This window comes from Coregonus clupeaformis, chromosome 1, assembly GCF_020615455.1.
Source record: "Coregonus clupeaformis isolate EN_2021a chromosome 1, ASM2061545v1, whole genome shotgun sequence".
NCBI lineage: Eukaryota > Metazoa > Chordata > Actinopteri > Salmoniformes > Salmonidae > Coregonus > Coregonus clupeaformis.
Window position 1 is genome coordinate 74,225,261 of NC_059192.1, and position 23,919 is coordinate 74,249,179.

At 42.3% G+C, this 23,919-nt stretch overlaps 3 protein-coding genes across 3 annotated transcripts; all 3 read left to right on the forward strand.

Annotated features, from left to right (window-relative positions):
- Positions 1 to 135: 135 nt before the first annotated feature.
- On the forward strand, positions 136 to 3,247 carry LOC121576849 (mitochondrial import receptor subunit TOM22 homolog). The gene is made up of 4 exons (XM_041890392.1): positions 136 to 436; positions 930 to 1,048; positions 1,333 to 1,450; positions 2,059 to 3,247. The coding sequence occupies exons 1-4, from the start codon at positions 347 to 349 to the stop codon at positions 2,131 to 2,133; spliced, it is 402 nt and encodes a 133-aa protein (XP_041746326.1). The 5' UTR covers positions 136 to 346; the 3' UTR covers positions 2,134 to 3,247.
- A 77-nt stretch (positions 3,248 to 3,324) lies between these two features.
- LOC121576842 (meiotic recombination protein DMC1/LIM15 homolog) lies at positions 3,325 to 12,080 on the forward strand. The gene is made up of 13 exons (XM_041890379.2): positions 3,325 to 3,934; positions 8,548 to 8,592; positions 8,881 to 9,027; positions 9,132 to 9,214; positions 9,343 to 9,395; positions 9,570 to 9,611; positions 9,745 to 9,817; positions 10,004 to 10,095; positions 10,372 to 10,445; positions 10,646 to 10,760; positions 11,111 to 11,171; positions 11,301 to 11,417; positions 11,574 to 12,080. Exons 1-13 carry the CDS (start codon positions 3,878 to 3,880, stop codon positions 11,641 to 11,643), a joined length of 1,029 nt encoding a protein of 342 aa, XP_041746313.1. The 5' UTR covers positions 3,325 to 3,877; the 3' UTR covers positions 11,644 to 12,080.
- Positions 11,971 to 23,783, forward strand: LOC121576835 (eukaryotic peptide chain release factor GTP-binding subunit ERF3A). Its single transcript, XM_041890367.2, has 14 exons — positions 11,971 to 12,345; positions 12,674 to 12,715; positions 15,766 to 16,029; positions 16,164 to 16,197; positions 16,365 to 16,442; positions 16,599 to 16,779; positions 17,124 to 17,278; positions 17,537 to 17,677; positions 18,823 to 18,916; positions 20,459 to 20,539; positions 21,362 to 21,535; positions 21,848 to 21,937; positions 22,710 to 22,878; positions 23,131 to 23,783. The coding sequence occupies exons 1-14, from the start codon at positions 12,147 to 12,149 to the stop codon at positions 23,181 to 23,183; spliced, it is 1,755 nt and encodes a 584-aa protein (XP_041746301.1). The 5' UTR covers positions 11,971 to 12,146; the 3' UTR covers positions 23,184 to 23,783.
- Positions 23,784 to 23,919: the final 136 nt, after the last annotated feature.

Consider the following 23,919-nt stretch of genomic DNA (forward strand, 5'->3'; position numbering starts at 1 on the left):
TATAAACGGTATCTTCATTTTAAACAAAATAAAAAAAATACAGTTGTTTTGTTGAATCCTGAAACACTCTGTAAGACATCTCGTACGACAGAGGGCGCAATTTATTTTAGCGAGTAAGGCAATGGACCATTTTTCCCGTCATCCAACGCACATGTAGCTTACCCGAGTGACCTCAGATTGTCGCAGGACCAATGCACGCCTCTTCGGTCCAACATTTATGCAAGCCGGGGCAAAATCAATAATTCAACGATAAAACATTAAAATACTGATTTGCCCTTCCACCGATTGAGGTACATTTTGATTTGCTAATCACACAGGCTGGTAAACGGCGCGAGAACGGTTTTCCATGGCTGGAATCGAAGAGCTCTCACCGGCTGCGGGCCCAGTCGAGACCCGGCCCCCAGAAGGCGAGATCGACGAAGATGAAGATGAGGAGGTATGGTTGAATGGCAACTTGACACCTGTCACCTCGTAACTGTCATGCACGATCATACATACAGTTTCACTTGAATGGTATGCCTATTTAGCTAGTTAGCTACAGCTACTGAGAGTCAGTCGTTATGCGAGTAATTGCTCACCGGTGTTAGCTAGCGTTAGCATGGTAGCTAGCTAGCGTACTGTCACATGCACGACTAGGATAGCTGTTTTACCTGTACTGTAATTGGCCGTACTTTAAATTTAACTCCATGAACTAAAGTAAGCCAGATGTCCCATTGTGTGGACACATACATTGTAGGCGTAGTCTAAAACTGTAATGTGTCATTCAGTAATCTGAAGGTTTTCAATACTAGCTAGTACCTCAGAGCTGGTTACGTTTTAGACTTTAAAATACTTAATTAATGTAGGTACTATATACCTCCATTCTCCATTGGGTCTAAAATAAGCATGTTATCCGTGTTGTAGTAACTTATGCGTCTCCCTCCCCTCAGCTGGATGAGACTCTTATTGAGAGGCTGTGGGGTTTGACTGAGATGTTCCCTGATACACTGCGTTCCGCTGCTGAGGTGACCATATCAGGCTCAGTCACTGTGGCCAAGAAGCTGTACAGGTGAGCGTTCTCCTGAAAACGGCTGAAACCTCTCGTTTTAGAGCTTTACCATACACAATAAGGACAGGAGCAGTGTGTGGATGGAGCACTATATTGCATTCACAGTTCTGAACAGCTCCTCTGTATTCCAAGGAGTGTTTTGCCTGCCCCTGGTCTTTCCAAGGACAGTCAGTTACACCATCTGTGTTTGTTATTATCTACTGTAGTTATCTCATCATGTCTGTTTGTTATTTAACCCCCACCTTTCCCTCTCATCTCACCTCCTGTTGCCGTGTCTCTTCCAGTTTCTCCCGCGCTGCCCTGTGGGTGGGCACTACCTCGTTCATGATCCTGGTCCTTCCGGTGGTGTTTGAGACTGAGAGACTACAGCTGGAGCAGCAGCAGCTACAGCAGCAGAGACAGGTACTGTACTATCCCACTGACAGACTATGTTCAGTTCCAAATACACCACTAGCCCCTACCACTATTTAAAACAAACTTAACCTTTATTTAACCAGGTAAGACCCATTGAGGTTAAAAACCTATTTTGTGAGGGCGACCTGGCAAGAAGGCAAAACAGGGAAATAGCAGCGTGTACATAAAATACACACAAAAGACAGTGTCACAAGATACATATACAATTGAAGATTAGAAACAACTGCAGCTATCACAAACAGTGTTGTCGATCAGAGTCTTAAAAACAGGCAAGGACACTAACCCCTAACTTTAATATATTTTGAAGCATGTTCCAGGACGAAGTGGCATTATGGGAAAAAGTTTATGTCCTAGCTAGGCTCTTGTTCTTCTGAAATGAAAGCAATATGGCTAAAAGTACTACCATTTCAGACAGCAAAGTGGAGCTATCATCATATAGCCTATACCTATCCTATACTTTTCAATCTACGTGAAAAGCCTCAGGGGGTTTGATTTGGAATTGGGTAAATCACTCTTTCGTTATGAGTCATTAGGATCTGCTGTGTTGTCAATTAATAAATGAACTAATGTTTTTGTAATGCCCCTTCCTTGTGTAGATCCTGTTGGGACCCAACGCAGGGATGTCAGGTGGGATGCCAGGACTGATGCCTCCCACTCCAGTTAAAATGTGACGAAGATGTCGCTCAGACAGCCTTAGAGCTTTAACCAACGAGGGAAAGGGGAGGCTCAGAAGGAGAGAGAGCGAGACAAAGAAGAGGGAGGAAGATAATACAAAGCTGCACATGCTCATTCCAACATCCAGGATTGGCCATTTAAGGAGGTTAGAGGATGATGATGTCACTTCCTGGGTGTTGCAATAATGAACGTCCCTCTCGCTGTCTCTCTTACTCAACATCCTGCAGAGACTGACTTCTGAGCACTGTCCTTTTATTTCTTTTTTTATATGTATAGCGATATAAATATGTATGTGTTCCACAGAGTTTGGACCAGGTAGATAATTGAAGAAATTGGGATATTATTGCGGTTATAAGAGGTTACCAAGAGTGTGTGTGGTCTAAAGAACAATGTTTTCATGTGGGTGTGTAGCTACATTTGGCCTCAACTGTTGTTACCTGTGTTTGGTTTGGGAACGTGTTCATTCCACTTGTAAGTGGGAAAATCATGGTAGACTAGACATGACTGACATCATAGATCCATCATTCACAATCACAGTTGGTCATTGAGATCTATAGTGTCTGCTGGTTTAAGTTGTACCTCTACATCAGGAACAGGCTTACACTAGAGAAGCCAGGTAAGGTGACCATGCCCATTGAGTTGGTGACTTCTTGGTATATGCATCGACTCAGATGCAACAAAGGCCAGCAGGCCACAAGACTCTGCAAAGACTAAGCCATAGATAGGGTGTTAGTGTTCTTTGTTGTGAGTGTTAAAATTCCCATTGAACAACTTTGCACAGGGATACCCAATTGAAAAAGTGTTGGTAATCAGAGTATGTCTGTCACGTGTTGCTTGAGACTTGATTTCATTTGGGCATTAAAGTCAATCCATCACAAAATATGCATCACAAAAAGTATATTTTGATAAGATTCAAACACTTTCCCTGCATACAGTATAATTCTGTAAAGATATTATGTCAATGTACACATAGTCCTGTCAAGCCTGGAGAATGTCAGTTACTTTTCTCTGTTGTCACCCCCATGGAATTTATGGTCTCTTACTTCAGCTTCCAGAGCTAATTCTATGTCTTCGACATGACTGCAGGAATAAAAACACCAACGAAATTGACATTAACGTGTGCTGCTTTGCCTCCTTTACAGTTAACTTGTTTGTAATTATTTACATGTACCTTACTTTCCTCTGAGACCTTACATTTGTATACTGTAGTAAAGTGCAGTTATCTTAGAGATAAACACTATAAATTGACTATGTAGCTACTGTGCATGAAGATCAATCACTCCCAAAGACTGTTGCTGATGAGAGGAACTCACGCATACAGTTTACTTGATTGTTGCTGATGAGAGCATCTCGCGAGTGTAACAATTTTGACTGACAGTTCTCAACTTTCAAACACGAGCGTGATAAAGGACTTCTGTCAAACATTCCCGCCACCTGGATAAATCTCAGGTGGCAAGTCATTTTTCATATTGATAAGCTGAAGGTCATCATAACTAGCGTTGCAACATTTTATATACAATTTCTATTTTTATAGGGCTGTCAAGTCAGTGAAAGAAGCGACCTAATTCTGTCGCTGTTGATCACATCTTTCAGGAGCTATAGCTTACGTTCGCTAGCCAACTAACTGAGCGCTTGCTAATATTTTCTGACGTAAGACATTTCCAATTATAGCTAGCTAGCAAGGTTGCTGAAACAAAAACAATATCTACTTCAAGAGATAGCTACATTGCGCCTATCAAGATGAAAGCCGCCGAGGATCAAGTTGTGGAGGATGAGTCCGGATACCAAGATGATGAGGTAACATTAACCTGGCTAGCTAGCTAACTCTTTTAGCACACTAAACCCAGAGGCACAACATCGCGAGACTTGCGAAACAGGCCGGGTTTGAGAAGTCAAGGAGTGAAGTGAAAAATTATTCCATAGTTGTTAATTTTCTCGACATCTAAAGGCACAACGTTCATTCGTGCCAATGTCAAGTAGTTGAACATGGTATTACTCCACCTTCGTGATAGTGACAAACTGACACGTTTTCATTTTCGTCAAAAACAACATATCGAAGGAGTGCCTTTGATTGACGGCCTGCACATGCGCAGTTTAACGCGAGACGACCGTTCGACCCAATGACTTGTCCCTACGCATGAGTTGCCGCGTTCACGTTCTAGTCGGAACTAAGAAACATGGAAATGTCCGACTCACAAATTGGTTGAAAGTGGCACGTGTACAGTCGTGGTCAAAAGTTTTGAGAATGACACTAGTATTGGTCTTCACAAAGTTTGCTACTATTTTTGTCAGATATACTGAAGTATAATTACAAGCATTCCATAAGTGTCAAAGGCTTTTATTGACAATTACATTAAGTTTATGCAAAGAGTCAATATTTGCAATGTTGACCCTTCTTTTTCAAGACCTCTGCAATCCGTCCTGGCATGCTGTCAATTAACTTCTGGGCCACATCCTGACTGATGGCAGCCCATTCTTGCATAATCAATGCTTGGAGTTTGTCAGAATTTGTGGGTTTTTGTATGTCCACCCGCCTCTTGAGGATTGACCACACGTTCTCAATGGGATTAAGGTCTGGGGAGTTTCCTGGCCATGGACCCAAAATGTCGATGTTTTGTTCCCCGAGCCACTTAGTTATCACTTTTGCCTTATGGCAAGGCGCTCCATCATGCTGGAAAAGGCATTGGTCGTCACCAAACTGTTCTCGGATGGTTGGGAGAAGTTGCTGTCGGAGGATGTGTTGGTACCATTCTTTATTCATGGCTGTGTTCTTAGGCATAATTGTGAGTGAGCCCACTCCTTTGGCTGAGAAGCAACCCCACACATGAATGGTCTCAGGATGCTTTACTGTTGGCATGACACAGGACTGATGGTAGCGCTCACCTTGTCTTTTCCAGACAAGCTTTTTTCAGGATGCCCCAAATAATTGGAAAGGGGATTCATCAGAGAAAATGACTGTACCCCAGTCCTCAGCAGTCCAATCCCTGTACCTTTTGCAAAATATCAGTCTGTCCCTGATGTTTTTCCTGGAGAGAAGTGGCTTCCTCACTGCCCTTCTTGACACCAGGACATCCTCCAAAGGTCTTTGCCTCACTGTGCGTGCAGATGCACTCACACCTTCCTGCTGCCATTCCTGAGTAAGCTCTGCACTGGTGGTGCCTCGATCCCACAGCTGAATCAACTTTAGGAGACAGTCCTGGCGCTTGCTGGACTTTCTTGGGCGCCTTGAAGCCTTCTTCACAACAATTGAACCTCTCTCCTTGAAGTTCTTGATGATCCGATAAATGGTTGATTTAGGTGCAATCTTACTAGCAGCAATATCCTTGCCTGTGAAGCCCTTTTTGTGCAAAGCAATGATGATGGCACGTGTTTCCTTGCAGGTAACCATGGTTAACAGAGGAAGAACAATGATTTCAAGCACCACCCTCCTTTTAAAGCTTCCATTCTGTTATTCTAACTCAATTAGCATGACAGAGTGATCTCCAGCCTTGTCCTCGTCAACACTCTCACCTGTGTTAACGAGAGAATCACTGACATGATGTCAGCTGGTCCTTTTGTGGCAGTGCTGAAATGCAGTGGAAATGTTTTTGGGGGATTAAGTTAATTTTTATGGCAAAGAGGGACTTTGCAATTCATCTGATCACTCTTCATAACATTCTGGAGTATATGCAAATTGACATCATAAAAGCTGAGGCAGCAGACTTTGTGAAAATTAATATTTGTGTAATTCTCAAACCTTTTGACCACGACTATATATTAACTACAACCTAATAGCAAGTCAGACATTTCCAAGTTTCCTAGTTCCGACTAGCACTTGAACGCGGCATTAGCTAGCCAACATCGTAATGACATCGCCTACAAGTGATGATATCTATCTAAGAAATTGAATTAATAGAACTGACGTCCGCATTTAAGTCAATGATGTCATAATGCCCTCACTAACTGTAAGTCGCTCTGGATAAGAGCCTCTGCTAAATGACTAAAATGTAAAATAATGGGTGGACTGGCCTTGGTGTCCACATCACCAACAAACTATCATTGTCCAAACACACCAAGACAGTCGTGAAGAGGGCACGACAAAGCCTATTCCCCCTCAGGAGACTGAAAAGATTTGGCATGGGTCCTCAGATCCTCAAAACGTTATACAGCTGCACCATCGAGAGCATCCTGTCTGGTTGCATCACCGCCTGGTATGGCAACTACTCGGCCTCCGACCGCAAGGCACTACAGAGGGTAGTGTGTACGGCCCAGTACATCACTGGGGCCAAGCTTCCTGCCATCCGGGACCTCTATACCAGGCGGTGTCAGAGGAAGGCCCTAAAAATTGTCAAAGACTCCAGCCACCCTTGTCATAGACTGTTCTCTCTGCTACCGCACGGCAAGCGGTACCGGAGTGCCAAGTCTAGGTCCAAAAGGCTTCTTAACAGCTTCTACCCCCAAGCCATAAGACTCCTGAACAGCTAATCATGGCATTTGATTGATTGATTGGTACCCATAGGAGTAAAGCAGGAATTAACAGCAGGAAATGTACCCATCAATCTGTGCTGTGATATGTTGAATCAACTCAACTGACATTACAAAAAGTACATTCCATTGTATAAGCCACATCCGCTAACATCGTTTGAATGAACATTCTACATTACTATGGAAATTATTGCATCACAATACCAGGCAGCCACTGCCAGTGTACAGATGAGTTTGCCAGCCAATTTCCCAGGGTTAGAGGAGCCAAGCCCATTCTATTCATTCTATTTCTATGATTTCTTAGCGCTGGCCAGGTTGTAGTTCTAAAACCCGGAAATGAGTGACCTCTGGTTTGTTCAGCCATCCCTAAGGGATGAATGAATGGGAAAAGAATAGGGTTTTGTAATAAACGCTGAAATAAGGTCTGAGGTTAACACAGGCTTAAGAGATCTTATAAGTTTTGTTCTATGAGATAATAGCAGTCAGTTAACATGACCTTTATGAATTATGAAACCTTTATGTGCTTTATGCATAACCGCGGGACGTAGGGGTGCCGGAATAAAACATAAAAAAATGTTTTCACAAAAGTAGTGCACTGGGCCTTTACTAGTATTAGCGGACCTATATAGAGGTCTGTAGTGCGGGCAAAAAATTGTATCAAGATCTCAGCTTTGGCAAAAAAGGTAGTTGTATAATTAAGAACAATATCTTGCTGGATTCAATAGTTGGAATTGTAAGAGTTGTTGCCCTGTCTCTTTCGCTGCGATTGTCATTCTAATGGAATCCAGAAAGAACAAAACCCTGTCTGTCCTCAAACATTTACATCAAAAGGTGCAAAGTTATGGGCAAAGACACAAAACATCCACATCAAATTATATAGTTTACTTGATCAAATAACATGGAAAACAATCACTTTTTGTGCAGTATTAATTTACCATCCTTACAAACCACTAAATGTAAATATACATTACTGTATTGTACATGGGCTGGTCATCTAGGTTTGTACCTGTAGACTCCATCGCCATGAAGGAAAACAATGCACAATACAGTAATTGAATACACTGAGACATCAAGTGGTTTGTGATGATGTGATGTGATGATGTGGCTCAGTTGGTAGAGCATGGTGCTTGCAATGCTAGGGTTGTGGGTTCGATTCCCATGGGGGACCAGTATAAAAATGTATGCACTCACTACTGAAAGTTGCTCTGGATAAGAGCTTCCACTGAAAAGGAATGAATAGACCATTTCAGTTTTCACATAGAAATAAGTTGCATTTGCAAAGTACTTAAAGAAACTGGAAAACATACTGTATATCAAACAAGTATTTTTATATTCCACAAGTATTATCAGGTTACCTGTTTTGTACAGATAATTATCAGACTCAAGTTACAAATGCTGTGAAACACTCAAATACATTTAGTTTTTAAAAAATCACAAAATAAGTGCACTGTGCCTTTACTAGTCCTGTATTAGCGGAACGATATTAGCGGACTGAGCGCGGGAAAAACTTTTTTCTCCAAAATACGCCATTCATTTTCCCCATAGGCTTTGTCCAACAAACCATGGCGGAGTTAGTGCCTACAAAAAGACACCATTACTATTTCCCTCTATTGGAGAAGCAGTTTTTGCCTATCTTCATACTGTACTGTCTTTGATTTTAGCTTGCTTGCCAGCCTGGCTACGGTTGTCAGTTTTGTTAGCCACTAGCCATCTCGTAGCTACTACTAGCTTAATTTGATGTTTTTCTTGGTAGAATGGATTGTTGTAGCTAGTAAGTTAGCTACCACTCATTGATAATCATTGATAACAAACAACATAGCTAATATATTTTTGGTGATGGTAACTTCCATCTGGCCTAAGTGGTGTGTCAGACACAGTCAGATCATATGTTACTTCTCAACATGGACTTCAAACTGAGGTTGTTTTGTCATGTTCTTTACCCACAGGAGTCCTTTTTCCAAGACATAGACACCCTGCAGAAGCATGGAATTGTGAGTATATCTGAAAACAAGGTCAAGGACAGTAGTCAGACTGCCCTGACCCTTGACAGAGTGTATAATATGTTATAGATACTTAGTCATGGGTAGGTAGATAGACCAACTCAAGATTACAACTCAAAACAAATAAGTAAACAACCCCTGTCTCTCTCTCTCTCTCTCGCTCTCTCTCTCTCTCTCCATTCTCTCCCACTACCACCCCTCCCTCCCTCTCTCTCTCTCCCCTTCGCTCTCTCTCCACTCCCTCCCTCCATCCATCCCTCCCACCCTCCATCCATCCAGAACATGGCAGATTTAAAGAAGCTGAAGTCTGTGGGTATCTGCACAGTGAAGGGGATCCAGATGACCACACGCAGAGCCCTGTGTAACATCAAGGGCCTTTCGGAGGCCAAGGTGGACAAGATCAAAGAGGCTGCTGGGAAAATGCTGGTGAGAGACTCACCTGAGTCACCTTCAGTATAGGGGACTTTGGTGATTCATGATTAGTTTTGTTGTCACTTTGTACGTTGAATTTAAAAAAAATGTTTTTTAAGACCAAAGGTTTCCTGACAGCATTTGAATACAGTGCGAAGAGGAAACAATTGTTCCGCGTCACCACTGGAAGCCTGGAGTTTGAGTTGAGATTTGCTACAACACGCTCATATGTTCATAACCTTTCATATTAATACATTTTCCTGATTCATAATGCAGTATAAACACAGTACTCCTATTTTTTTTCTCCTGATCCGTCTGTCTTCTCTGCAGTAAACTACTTGGGGGAGGTATGGAGAGCATGGCAATCACTGAGGCATTTGGAGGTGAGCTCTGTCTCTGACTGTGTGTCCCTCATTCAAAGATATGATCAATCTCATGCTCATGATGTATAAGACAGGAAGTTAAGGCCCAATGGCTAACAGTATCCTGACCTGGGTCAGATATAAAACGTTTTTTTTTTTTTTTCATACTTTCATAGTAAATGTTTTGTCCCTCAGAGTTTCGGACAGGCAAGACCCAGCTCTCTCACACGCTCTGTGGTAAGTGAATGGCTGAGGGGTCTTTTCGGTAGTCCCAGTTGGGTTGTACTGTCTTGGAAGTCAGGTTTCAGAAACGTTCAGATATTCTTACATTGGTTCTTGTCATTTAGTCTGTGTCTCTGTTGTTCTCCAGTCACAGCCCAGCTTCCTGGAGAGGACGGCTACACAGGAGGAAAAGTCATCTTCATCGACACAGAGAACACTTTGTATCCTAATTTACCTGAGCTCTAATCTATGAAGTCATATTTGCATCAGTCTAAATTCACCTGTACCTTTGCAAGTATTTCTGAGGAAACAGGGTCATAAGTATCACAGTGTTTTTTATTCACATGACTCAGCCAATAGTCTCTTATGAAATCCTATGTTTTCCTTAACCTGATGTGACCCTCTAGTCGTCCAGACAGGCTAAAGGACATAGCAGACAGGTTCAACGTGGACCATGATGCTGTGCTGGACAACGTGTTATACGCCCGAGCCTACACCAGTAAGACATTTAACTTACTCATTAGACCTCTCTATCATTACTGCCTAAACCTGAGAACATATTGTCTGAGGAAAGCTGTTTCACAATGTTAGATAGAAATGTTAAGTATACATTTTGAGTCTGTTGTTTGTAAATTTTTTACTGTATACATTTGAGGATGACTTTCTAACAGGTATTTATGACATCAGAGGATTAGGCATTTGTATGGTTTGGACCTTGCATCTTGGACTTACTGTACTGCACTGTACTATGTACCTAATTGGGTTTCAACTTCAGGTGAACACCAGATGGAGCTGTTGGATTTTGTGGCGGCCAAATTCCACGAGGAGGGAGGTGTCTTCAAACTTCTGGTATTAATGAAAATAAAATATAAACAATATCACCTGTCACATTGTTTTATGTTAGTATTTTTTTCTTAGTGTCAACTTCCATCACTGTACTTATCTTTCGGGAACACTTTAATTAATGTCGACAGCTATAATACATTATTATGTGTAATAAGCATTTATAATGTCTTGAGTCTCTATGTTTTTCCCATTCCTCCCCTCAGATCATAGACTCCATCATGGCTCTGTTCCGGGTAGATTTCTCTGGCCGAGGGGAGCTGGCAGAGAGACAACAGAAGCTGGCCCAGATGCTCTCCCGTCTGCAGAAGATCTCTGAAGGTCTGGCCACTGCTCTTGCAGACTTATATGGGATCTATGGAAATAGTAGAATATACTCTGGCAGAATAACTCTTGACATTTGCGTAAACCTTGCATTGATGTAGATGGGAGATTTTTAGTTTTTTAATATTCATTCATAATCATAATAATATGCCATTTAGCAGACGCTTTTATCCAAAGCGACTTACAGTCATGTGCGCATACATTTTTACGTATGGGTGGTCCCGGGGATCGAACCCACTACCCTGGCGTTACAAGCGCCATGCTCTACCAATTGAGCTACAGAGGACCACAAAATCATACATATTCATACATATTGATATTCATGTCTTCTTCTCTCCTCTCCCTAGAGTACAATGTTGCAGTGTTTGTCACCAACCAGATGACTGCAGACCCTGGAGCTGGGATGTCGTAAGTGACTAACCAGATGTAGGGACTAGGGGTCGGTTTGGAATTGGACGGCAACTCACTCACTTGGCTAAAGTTCTAACAGGTTTTGGCCTGTAATTCTGATCTGAGGGTTTCTCTTGTCGCTGTCAGGTTCCAAGCTGATCCCAAGAAGCCGATTGGAGGGCACATCCTGGCGCATGCGTCCACCACACGAATCAGCTTGAGGAAAGGACGTGGAGAGTTGAGGATCGCCAAGATATTTGACAGGTAATTTGTCTTAAAGTTCACTTACTCAATATATGTTGTTCTCATTATTCCTTAGTAATAAAGCATTGTAAAGAAGGGGTCAAATAGGATTTTCTCGCCTATGGAGAAAGATCTACCTCCTCTCATAGATTCATTATTTTCCATGATCTCCTGCAGTCCTGATATGCCTGAGAACGAGGCCACTTTCGCCATCACTCCGGGTGGAATTGCTGATGCCAAAGAGTGAAAGACCCTCATGGATTCACCAGTAGGCAGCTTTTTTTCAAATCGTAACTGATTTGAATACTGATACTGTTTATCTGTACTATTTGATGTTTGTTATTACTATAACTTATTACAATTATATATACAAAAAATGTTTTGAGTATAGTAAAATAAAGGATGTGTATACTCTGATTATTATACTGTAATTAATGTTCATATTTACCGGTATACTGAGTGGAGATCGACAGCTTTATATTCAACCCCACCTTCCAGAATGCATTGTTCTGTAGTTCCAGGCCCCCTCGAGGAGTCCTCCTAGCGGTTCGTTGTGGAACTGTACGTTCACATCTCTCGCTCTCGTCGGTCTCGTCTCCGTGAGACACCGGCTCACCATATGCCTACCAAAACAAGACACAGTGAAACAACGCGAAGTATTTAAACATAAGTAGCAAGATAACAGAACGGACATCAAGCCAGTTGCGTTGTTCACAGTCAAGCTAGCTAACTAGCTTAGCTAACTCTGCCATGGACCCGCGAGACACAGCCCCGGATTCATGGGAGCAGGAGGAGGATGCCGAGGCCCGAGCCGCCGCGGGACTCCAGTCCGCTCTCGCCGCTCTCAACGTCAATGCCAAGCCGTTTGTCCCGAATGTCAACGCGGCGGTGTTTGTACCGACCTTCTTTCAAAGCAGCCCCACGGAAATCCCAATATCCGACGGTCACGGTAGGTTAGTGCGTGATGTTGTGTAGTGTTGTAATAACGGGATTTTGACAGCTGCTCTTATTGCCTGGTGTTAGCCAAGTTAACTACAGTAGCTAGCTAGATAACGTTAGCTATCTTGGGGTTGTAGCTAGCAAGCTCACTAGACTAGTGAATGATATTGCTCAACACTAAAGTGACAGTTTTGACATGATGGTGCAACTTTTATAGCTTGGCCTACTGCTCATGACTATTATTATTGTTAAGCCATCACCCATACTGGATTCCTATTCAGAAAGCTCCAATGTCAATTTAATGCCAACGATAAACGCAACAACTTGTCTCTTCCCAGGTGCTGAGCCAGTTGCCAGAATGGAGCTGTCAGAAACAGTTGGTATGTGTTCTGTGTTTATTACTATTTTGTTATTATGCAGCTAAAACTATTCTTCCTTCTTGTGCTTCTCTTTGCCACTCAGTTGTGTTGGACTTTGCACAATGTTATTGTTTTGGACAATCACAGATGGTATCAGATTGATTGTTGAAGATGTGTATCACAGGTGTTTTTTTGTTTTTTTAAAGCCCTTAGGTCTCAATAATTATTTTTACCTGCAGAAGGTTGCCTTGCCAACTCCCACCCAAATAATTCCAGAAGGGATTGCAAATGTCCTTCAGTCAGTATTGTTTACCTTTCATTCATTCACTCATTCATTCATTCAGACGTTGAAACGTCTCTTCAGGCCTACTGCTCACTGGGAGGTAGCCTAGGCCTGAAGGCCAGCTCTGGGAAACATGACAAGGTCCAACTGGGAGGGTTGGCAAGCTCCCACTCCCTACATGCACATCTATAGCATGATGCAACATCACAGGCCTATGCCTAAAATATACTAGTACACTGGGACACATGGAAACAGATAGAGGATATGACGTTTGTTAGACTGGTATAACCAAATGGGGCACAGTCCAGTTGTGGTATTTTCAGAGAATATTGCTGTATAGAGGTACTATGTTGACCAGCCCTATATGTGCTGAGGTCAGGTGTTTTACATTTGGCAGGATAACACTGCCGCTGTGCACATCTACTCAGGTTACATAGGCCTGATTTATCTGTTAGTGTGACACCTGGCTGTAACTGTAGCCTGCCAGGGAGAGAGAGAGAGAGAGATTTGAAATTGAATTTAATTGCGAGAGAAAGAGAGAGGACACAAGGGGAAGGGAGTTCTGAGTGACTGTTGAAGTTACCTCGTGGGTTTATAGTTCAGAACAAAGATGCCGTCTTTGTAATGTGTAGTTTATTTTTTCTGTGGTATTGCATGCAATGTATGCATGCCTCTCTGAGCAGTTGTCATCATGACCTTTCTCCAGTGCTGATTGTGAATCAGCCAAGTGTTTAATTTCAAGGATGAGGAGGTGAAGGCCTTGTTTATGTGCTACTATGGGAATAGTTTTTCTGATGCACTAATCTACAGATTTTATTAGCAGGTTTCTAAATCTGCATTAGTGCTAGATTAACTTGAATTTCTTTAAATAATGCATTTAATTTGTTCAATATACTGTAAAGTTAGCTAGTTATCACTACTATCACTACAAAGCTATATCACTATTAAATAAGGATATTGAACAGCCATGGTATATAGTGCCTTCAGAAAGTATTCACACCCCTTGACTTTTTCAACATTTTGTTGTGTTACAGCCTGAATTTAAAATGGATTAAATTGAGATTTTGTATCACTGGCCTACACACAATACCCCAGAATGTCAAAGTGGAGTTATGTTTTTAGAAATGTTTACAAATTCATTAAAAATGAAAAGCTGAAATGTCTTGAGTCAATAAGTATTCAACCCCTTTGTTATGGCAAGACTAAACTAAGTTCAGGAGTAAAAATGTGCTTAACACGGCACATAATAAGTTGCATGGATTCACTCTGTATGCAATAATAGTGTTTAACATGATTTTTGAATTACTAACTCATCGCAGTACTACATACATACAATTATCTGTAAGGTCCCTCAGTCGAGCAGTGAATTTCAAACAAAGATTCAACCACAAAGACCAGGGAGGTTTTCCAATGCATCGCAAAGAAGGGCACCTATTGGTAGATGGGTAAAAATAAAAGAAGCAGACATTGAATATCCCTTTGAGCATGGTGAAGTTATTAATTACACTTTGGATGGTGTATCAATACATCCAGTCACTACAAAGTTACAGGCATCCTTCCTAACTCAGGTGCCAGAGAGGATTGAAACCGCTCAGGGATTTCACCATGAGGCCAATGGTGACAGAGTTACATAGTTTAATGGCTGTGTTAGGAGAAAACTGAGGATGGATCAACAACATTGTACTTACTCCACAATACTAACCTAAATGACAGAGTGAAAAGAAGGAAGCCTGAACAGAATAATAATATTCCAAAACATGCATCCTGTTGGCAATAAGGCACTAAAGTAAAACTGCAAAAAAATTGGCCAAGAAATTAACTTTATGTCCTCAATACAAAGCTTTATGTTTGAGACAAATCTAACACAACACATCACTCTTAATATTTTCAAGCATGGTGGTGGCTCCATCATGTTATGGGTATGCTTGTCATGGGCAAGGACTAGGGAATTTTTTTTGATAAAAATGAATTGAATAGAGCTAAGCACAGGCAAAATCCTAGAGAAAAACCTAATATAGTCTGCTTTCCAACAGACACTGGGAGACATATTCACCTTTCAGCAGGACAATAGGCCAAATATACATTGGAGTTGCTTACCAAGACGACATTGAATGTTCCTGATTGGCCTAGTTACAGTTTTGACTTAAATGGGCTTGAAAATCTATGGCAAGACTTGAAAATGGCTGTCTAGCAATGATCAACAACCAACTTGACAGAGCTTGAAGAATTTTAAAAAGAATAATGTGCAAATATTGTACAATCCAGGTGAGCAAAGCTCTTAGAGACTTACCCAGAAAGCTGTAATCGCTGCCAAATGTGATTCTAACATGTATTGACTCAGGGGTGTGAATACTTATGTAAATGAGAATGTCTAAAAACATGTTTCAATTTGTCATTATGGGGTATTTTGTGTAGATGGGTGAGAATTTTTTTTATTTGATCCATTTTGAATTCAGGCTGTAACACAACAAAATGTGGAATAAGTCAAGGGGTATGAATACTTTCTGAAGGCATTATAGGTGACCACAACTATGTAATACATGTTTAATATGCCAATTTCATTGTCATATTGTGTGAGGTCAGAGATCAAAGAGCATTGTTTGAAGAGAACAGCCAATCACTGTGTAGTCCCGCACACAGTGTGCCGGTACTCTCCTCTCTGTTCACAAGCTATCTCATATACTCATCATGCACCTGTGAAATCTGCTGTATGTGGACTACCTTCAACAAAAGAGCATTGTTTCATAGTCTACGTCAGTGGTAAACGTGTGCCGCTTGTGTCCTTTAGCTCTGGTGGAGAACGGAGGAGGGACAGAAGCAGACATAATGGTGGAGGTGGAGGCGTGGGAGCAGAAAGAGGAACCTGGGGAAGGAGAACCAGGAGGAGGGGGAGCCCTGGGAGAAGAGGGGGGTTCCAGTGAGGAGGCGCAGGGAAAGGAGGAGATGATGGAGGAGGAGGAAGAGGAGGAGCTGCCCATGCTCAAAGTAATCCCGCTCCCACCAGACGCCCCGAAGAAGGAGCATGTCAATGTGGTGTTCATCGGTCATGTGGGTGCGTCCCTATTGTATACTATGACCTCATGTTCTTCTTTCCTACATGGTTTGTTTTCCCTGGACAGAGAGCAAGTGCTGTTAGAAATTGCCTGTGTATTCATTTGGATTGAAGACCAGTTTTCTTTTTTTCAGATGCTGGTAAATCAACTATTGGAGGTCAGATCATGTGAGTAATAACATGGTTATCAATAACTATTCCTAGATTCAAGTTACTGAACATTTTCTTCTACGGTGTGATATCCATTGCTACTAATGCCATGGCTATCTAGAAATAAAATGTTCTCTCCTATATTTATCAGATCAGGCAATCTCTGTTTTTCTTTCTTATCGTAGGTATTTGACAGGGATGGTGGAGAAAAGAACCCTGGAGAAATATGAAAGGGAAGCAAAAGAAAAGAACAGAGAGACATGGTGAGCTTACCATGGAAATATATCCTTGGAAATAATGAAAAGGACTCTGAAAAACGTTTTCATATGACTTATTCATCTTGTGTCCGACATGAGAAAATATGGTAGCCTCTTAATCATCAATTTCAGGCATCTCAGTTGAGTTTTTCTGCTCGCCAGGTACCTGTCCTGGGCCCTGGACACCAACCAGGAGGAGCGAGACAAGGGGAAGACGGTGGAGGTGGGGAGAGCCTACTTTGAGACAGAGAAAAAGCACTTTACTATCCTGGATGCCCCCGGCCACAAAAGCTTTGTCCCCAACATGATCGGTGGGGCGTCACAGGCTGACCTGGCAGTGCTGGTGAGTTTTCCCCAACGATGCTTAGCGGAAGGCATTTCATTGGCCACTTTTCATATCTGCTGTGTCGAGGCAAAACCTGCCCCTGTTTCCCTGTTAGTTGGATAGTTGGATCGTTGCCAGTAGACAAGTTGACTGGGACTGCATTTGTTTAGCAATGGATTTTGTATGATAAGGAAAGGACTGACTTACTGTATAATGAGAGAGTATTTTCTAACATGCATTCTAGTTCTGAAAACTACACTGTAGATAATGTACAGTACCTGTATGGTATACCCCAGTACCCTAGTGTTTATCATGATCTTCTGCACCTTTGCTAGTCTAACATAACCCTATGTTGAGGTCAGGTGATCTCGGCCAGAAAAGGAGAGTTTGAGACAGGCTTTGAGAAGGGAGGCCAGACGCGGGAGCATGCCATGCTGGCCAAGACAGCTGGAGTCAAACACCTCATCGTCCTCGTCAACAAGATGGATGACCCCACCGTCAACTGGAGCTTGGAAAGGTCAGTCAGTACAATGTACAGTATATACATGCATCTTGGTAGAGAGAGACAATATGTATATTTAAAGCCAAATACAGAGTCTACAGTATCCCATCTAATATGTTGTTTGACCCTCATGCTGCATGGCTGGTTATGACAGACAGTCATAGAATAGGAAAGATTTTTAAATGATTTTGTTCCTCAATTAGTCAACATTGTAACATTGATATTGATATTTAACACAGTAAAATAACCCATCCTCCTCCCTCTCCACTACAGGTATGAGGAATGTAAAGAGAAGTTAGTGCCATTTCTGAAAAAGGTGGGCTTCAACCCAAAGAAGGACATCTACTTCATGCCTTGCTCTGGGCTGACGGGAGCCAACCTCAAGGAGCCCATAGAGGAGTGCACGTGGTACACGTAAGTCATCCTCCGCTCTGTTCTCTGCAGAAAGTACACGTAAGTCATCTTCCGCTCTGTTCTCTGCAGAAAGTACACGTAAGTCATCCTCTGGTCTCTTCTCTGCAGAAAGTACACGTAAGTCATCCTCTGGTCTCTTCTCTGCAGAAAGTACACGTAAGTCATCCTCTGGTCTCTTCTCTGCAGAAAGTACACATAAGTCATCCTCTGGTCTGTTCTCTGCAGAAAGTACACGTAAGTCATCCTCTGGTCTCATCTCTGCAGAAAGTACACGTAAGTCATCCTCTGGTCTCTTCTCTGCAGCAAGTACACGTAAGTCATCCTCTGGTCTCTTCTCTGCAGAAAGTACACGTAAGTCATCCTCTGGTCTCTTCTCTGCAGAAAGTACACGTAAGTCATCCTCCGCTCTGTTCTCTGCAGAAAGTACACATAAGTCATCCTCCGCTCTGTTCTCTGCAGAAAGTACACGTAAGTCATCCTCCGGTCTCTTCTCTGCAGAAAGTACACGTAAGTCATCCCCCACTCTGTTCTCTGCAGAAAGTACACGTAAGTCATCCTCCGAGTCATCCTCTGCTCTGTTCTCTGCAGAAAGTACACGTAAGTCATCCCCTGGTCTCTTCTCTGCAGAAAGTACACGTAAGTCATCCTCTGGTCTCTTCTCTGCAGAAAGTACACGTAAGTCATCCTCCGCTCTGTTCTCTGCAGAAAGTACACGTAAGTCATCCTCCGGTCTCTTCTCTGCAGAAAGTACACGTAAGTCATCTTCCACTCTGTTTTCTGCAGAAAGTACACGTAAGTCATCCTCCGAGTCATCCTCTGGTCTGTTCTCTGCAGAAAGTACACGTAAGTCATCCCCCACTCTGTTCTCTGCAGAAAGTACACGTAAATCATCCTCCGCTCATTTCTCTGCAGAAAGTAAATGAATGTCAATCCCTTTGTGGGTGCTGAGTGACGGTTGGTTGTCAAGTTTTTATTTTCATAACAGTCCATCAAATCAATGTTTATTTTATCCACCTCCATAAAACAGCTCTGCTGACTTCTATGAAGCTATAAAAGTTCTCTCTGTTCCCATAATAATTGAAAATCCATAAATATAGTATTAGAAAAGATAATAATTGATTGTCCCAATTGTTCTTTGTTGCCAGGGGGTTGCCATTCATCCCACATCTGGACAGCCTGCCAAGCTTCAACAGAATCACAGATGGCCCTGTCAGATTACCCATCGTAGACAAATACAAGGTGAGCTCAGCTGCTGTCATGAGTTATTCCAGTTACATATCTCTAGCTCTGTATTGCACTCAACGGCATAACTTGCATAATTTTGAACCAAGCCAAGCCATCTTATTCTGTAGTAATTAATAATCCATTATGAATACATTATCTCAGAGTTTGACAAAGGTTTATGAAATGACTGCTAAAAGACAAGGTTAATGCAGCATTGTGCAGCTGCTACACACACACACACACACACACACACACACACGCTGGCCTTCCAACATCACGTCCAGATGAGGCCCTCTGTTCCGTTCTGGGTGTCCTTCAAAGTCCTCCCTACTGTAGCCAAGGACATCAGAGTACAGCCATTTTCTCCACAAGATAATTTAGCTTTCTGCCACCGGTTTCACCAGCGTGTGTTTTGGAACAGGTTAGAAGGAAGGGAACGAAATTGTATAGCTTTCTCAGCAGGTCTTCTACACACACACACACACACACACACACACACACACACTGCTGTGGTTGTGTAAGAGGGGTGTTATGAAACCCAGGAGCTCTAACTAGGTCTGGTATTCAGTTGATATAATGGGATTACGGTTCAGTTAATTGGGGGCTGGTTAGGTTGTTAGACTAGCTGGCAGTGGTTCTATCTTCACTACAGTACAGTAGGTCAGGGGGATCAACAGCTTAGCTCTAGACGCTAGCACACTCAATGAAGGCATCTTAAGTGGGAGCATAGAATTGAAAGGAAACAACCATTCTAATCGCCTTGACAGAATCCGTTTTAGTTTTTTTCATTCATTCTATATAAGTGCAAATGTTCTATACTAACCTAGTGTGAGCAGAACCGTAGTAAACTACAGTGTCCTTCCTAGCCCTTAGTACCACTTCCTTTAACTGAGGGGGGTGCTGATTAGCATTTTTCTCCGCTAATAAAGGAGTAATAAAGGCCTAGTTCACTGATTTTGTCGATTTTATTTATTTGTATTTCTATTATTATATATATCTGCTAAATGACTAAAATGTAAATGTAAATGTAATATTTTTTCAATTTATCAGGAGGTGCTGCAGCGCCCTCAGAACCCCTTCTTCCCGAGCCGAAAAAGGTGACAAATCTGTCGATGTGCCCTTGAGCAAGGCACTTAACCCTAATTGCTCCAGGGTCGCTGACCCTGGCGTTGACCCCACTCTCCGAGGGTTACAGAGGATGAGAAAGGAAACAAAGGATGTAGTGTAATAATACCATTTCCTTTAACTTGTAGTAAGTAAGTAGCTTTGAGCCGGAACGGCTCATAGGAGCCTATCTCCTGTTTCTGTAGCGTGAGGCAGCTTGACGTACATGTACAACACCCCTTGGACAGGACGCTAGTCTATCGCAGGGCCTTACCCCCAAACTAATGCTGAGTGCCAAGCAGAGACGCATCAGGTCCCATTTTTACAGTCTTTGGTATGACCCCGGCCGGGGATCGAACTCCCAATCTCAGGGTGGACACTCTAACCACAAGGCCACTGACTTTAACTGGTAGAATAACCTTTAACCTGGTCTTGGTTGTGCTCTGTGTTCAGGATATGGGCACGGTGATCCTGGGGAAGCTGGAGTCCGGCTCTATTGCCAAAGCCCAGCAGCTGGTCATGATGCCTAACAGGGTAAGGCTCTCCATAAGTCAGTCATCTGTCCTGCTCCTGGAGAGTATACATTACACAAGTGTACAGGAGTCCCTTTCACAATTTACATGCACTTTTTAGTCATTTGGCAGATTCTCTGCAGAAGAACTTCTGCTAAATAATTAAAATGTAAATTGTGAAAGGGACTCCAGACATTACAATGCACAGTTTTGGATTCTCCAACATGTACGCACCTGTGTTAAATATGTTACTTCAGGTTCTATTGTTGTACTTCCCAGCCCCAGTTTATCTTGCGATTTAAGATTACTAATATAGTACTTGTATAACATATACACTGAGTGTACAAAACATTAAGAACACCTTCCTAATATTGAGTAGCACCCCCTTTTACCCTCAGAACAGGCTCAATTCATTGGGGCATGAACTATACACAGTGTTGAAAGCGTTCCACAGGGATGCTGGCCCATGTTGACTCCAATACTTCCCACAGTTGTGTCAAGTTGGCTGGATGTCCTTTGGGTGGTGGACCATTCTTGATACACATGGGAAACTGTTGAGCGTGAACAACCCAGCAGTGTTGCAGTTCTTGACACACTCAAACCGGTGCGCCTGGCACCTACTATCATACCCCGTTCAAATTTTGTCTTGCCCATTCACCCTCTGAATGGCACACATACACAATCCATGTCTTGATTGTCTCTAGGCTTAAAAATCTTTATTTAACCTGTCTCCTCCCCTTCATCTACACTGATTGAAGTGGATTTAGTGACATCAATACTGACTTTTTATACTCAGTGTATATACAGCACTATAATACATGTGATGTGTTATCCCTACCCCCAGCACACAGTGGAGGTGCTGAGCCTGCTGTCTGACGAGGTGGAGACAGATGAAGCTGTTCCTGGAGAGAACCTGAAGCTAAGGCTGAAGGGCATCGAGGAAGAGGAGATTCTGCCTGGCTTCATCCTCTGTAACGCTGAGAACCTCTGCCACTCCGGACGCACCTTTGACGCCCAGGTAGGACATGTCTAAAGTCGTCTTAGCTCGGTTGGTAGAGCATGGCACTCGCAACCCCAGGATAGTGGGTTCCATTCCCGGGACCACCCGTACGTAAAATGTACAGTGTATGCACACATGACTGTAAGTTACTTTGGATAAAAGCTTCTGCTAAATAAATGGCATATATTATTATTGTCTAGGATTAGCTTACAAAGATACACTGCATCAGAGAAATGCTAAATGATAGTGATGCTAGGTTGGGTTGACTAAATATGTAAACTCCAGTACTAAATATGTAAACTCCAGTACTTTTTTAAACTTTGTTTTCAGATCGTCATCATTGAACATAAATCCATCATCTGCCCAGGTTACAACGCAGTCCTACACATCCACACCTGTATTGAAGAAGTAGAAATCACAGTGAGTTACTAAGTTACATTATCTTGTTTACATCTCCTAACCTAATCACAGTGAGTTACTAAGTTACATTATCTTGTTTATATCTCCTAACCTAATCCAGCCACCCTAGTCATAGACTGTTCTCTCTGCTACCGCAAGGCAAGCGGTACCGGAGCGCCAAGTCTAGGTCAAAAGGCTTCTTAACAGCTTCTACCCCCAAGCCATAAGACTCCTGAACAGCTAATCAAATGGCTACCCAGACTATTTGTATTGTCCCACCCCAACTCCCTCTTTTACGCTGCTGCTACTCTCTATTTATTATCTATGCATAGTCATTTTACCTCTACCTACATGTACATACTACCTCAATTACCTCGACTAACCGGTGCCCCCGCACATTGACTCTGTACCGGTACCCCCTGTATATAGCCTCACTACTGTTATTTTACTGCTGCTCTATAATTATTTGTTATTTATAAATGTTTTACTTAACACTTATTTTTCTTAAAACTGCATTGTTGGTTAAGGGCTTGTAAGTAAGCGTTTCACTGTAAGGTCTACACCTGTTGTATTCGGCACATGTGACAAATAAGATTTGATTTGATTTGACATTACCTTGTTAACATCGCCTAACCTAATCACATTGAGTTACTAAGTTACATTAGCTTGTTAACATCTCCTAACCCGACCAGGTCTCTATCCAAGTATAGTCTGCCCACCACAGGTATCTTCTCTGTCAGTGAATAATGTTAATTAGTAAATAATCCTGTATTCAAGTCAATTCTCTCCTCAGGCCTTAATCTGTCTAGTGGACAAGAAGACAGGTGAGAAGAGCAAGACGCGACCTCGCTTTGTCAAACAGGACCAGGTGTGCATCGCCCGGCTACGTTGTGCCGGAACCATCTGCCTCGAGACCTTCAAAGACTTCCCACAGATGGGGAGGTTCACCCTACGAGACGAAGGTAGTGTGTGTGTGTGTGTGTGTGTGTGTGTGTGTGTGTGTGTGTGTGTGTGTGTGTGTGTGCGCGTGCGTGTGCGTGTGTGTGCGCGTGCGTTCCTGTAGTATTGTTTTATACCATGTTTTGTTTCTATTGATGAATATGAATAAGCTTCTACTTGATATATTCTATTTACATTAATTTGCCAAACCAGAAAACCATTGCCAAATGGAGTACTAAAGGTTTTTATAACTATGTAATTGTCTCCCTTTTCAGGCAAAACCATTGCTATTGGCAAAGTGCTGAAGCTGGTACCAGAGAAGGACTAATGTGAAGCAGCATGGAATCCTGGGACAGTTGTCATGAAAGAGGAGGAAGCTGCTGATGCCTACCTAGCCAGCCACCCCTTCTTACATACCACTATCTGCTGAAGAAGAGGAGGAGGAGGAGGAGGAGAACAAATCATGTTTGAAAATAAAGAGGAAACTTTAAAAAGTGACTGAATCAGTTTTTATGATGAACAATATTAATGAAATACAAGTCCAGTGTGTCAGCTTTCTCATATTGAGAGCTCAGCTATGCCACTAATGTAGCCACTACCCTTTCCCAGGCTAACCTCACTCTGTGCTGGTCTACCTTTTGTTTTGGAAATGGGAATGTTTGCGTTGTTACTTCGCTTGGAAAGGAAGGGACTGGCGTTGCATCTGGTTGCATCAGGTTTGGACCAGAGTTAGCTAGTTATACACATTCAAATCCAAAATATTATACCAAAATGGTAATATTTTGGTTGTACGTATCCCCATACCAAAATCCTAATCTGGTATGTTCACACAATCAAACAAACATGGTTCCTGTTGTGAACGTGTGTTGTCATGTTACCAATCAATCAACAACAATGAAAATAAAGTATCAGACTGAGAAAAAAATAATGAAAGGCTCTGTTTATTCTCCATTTCTTACAATGTTAATTTAGCCTTTTGGAATGGTTTCCACTAGTTACCACAGCCACAAAGTCAAAATGTGTCTAATTGAAGGTTACAGTTAGGCATAAGGTTAGCAGTGTGG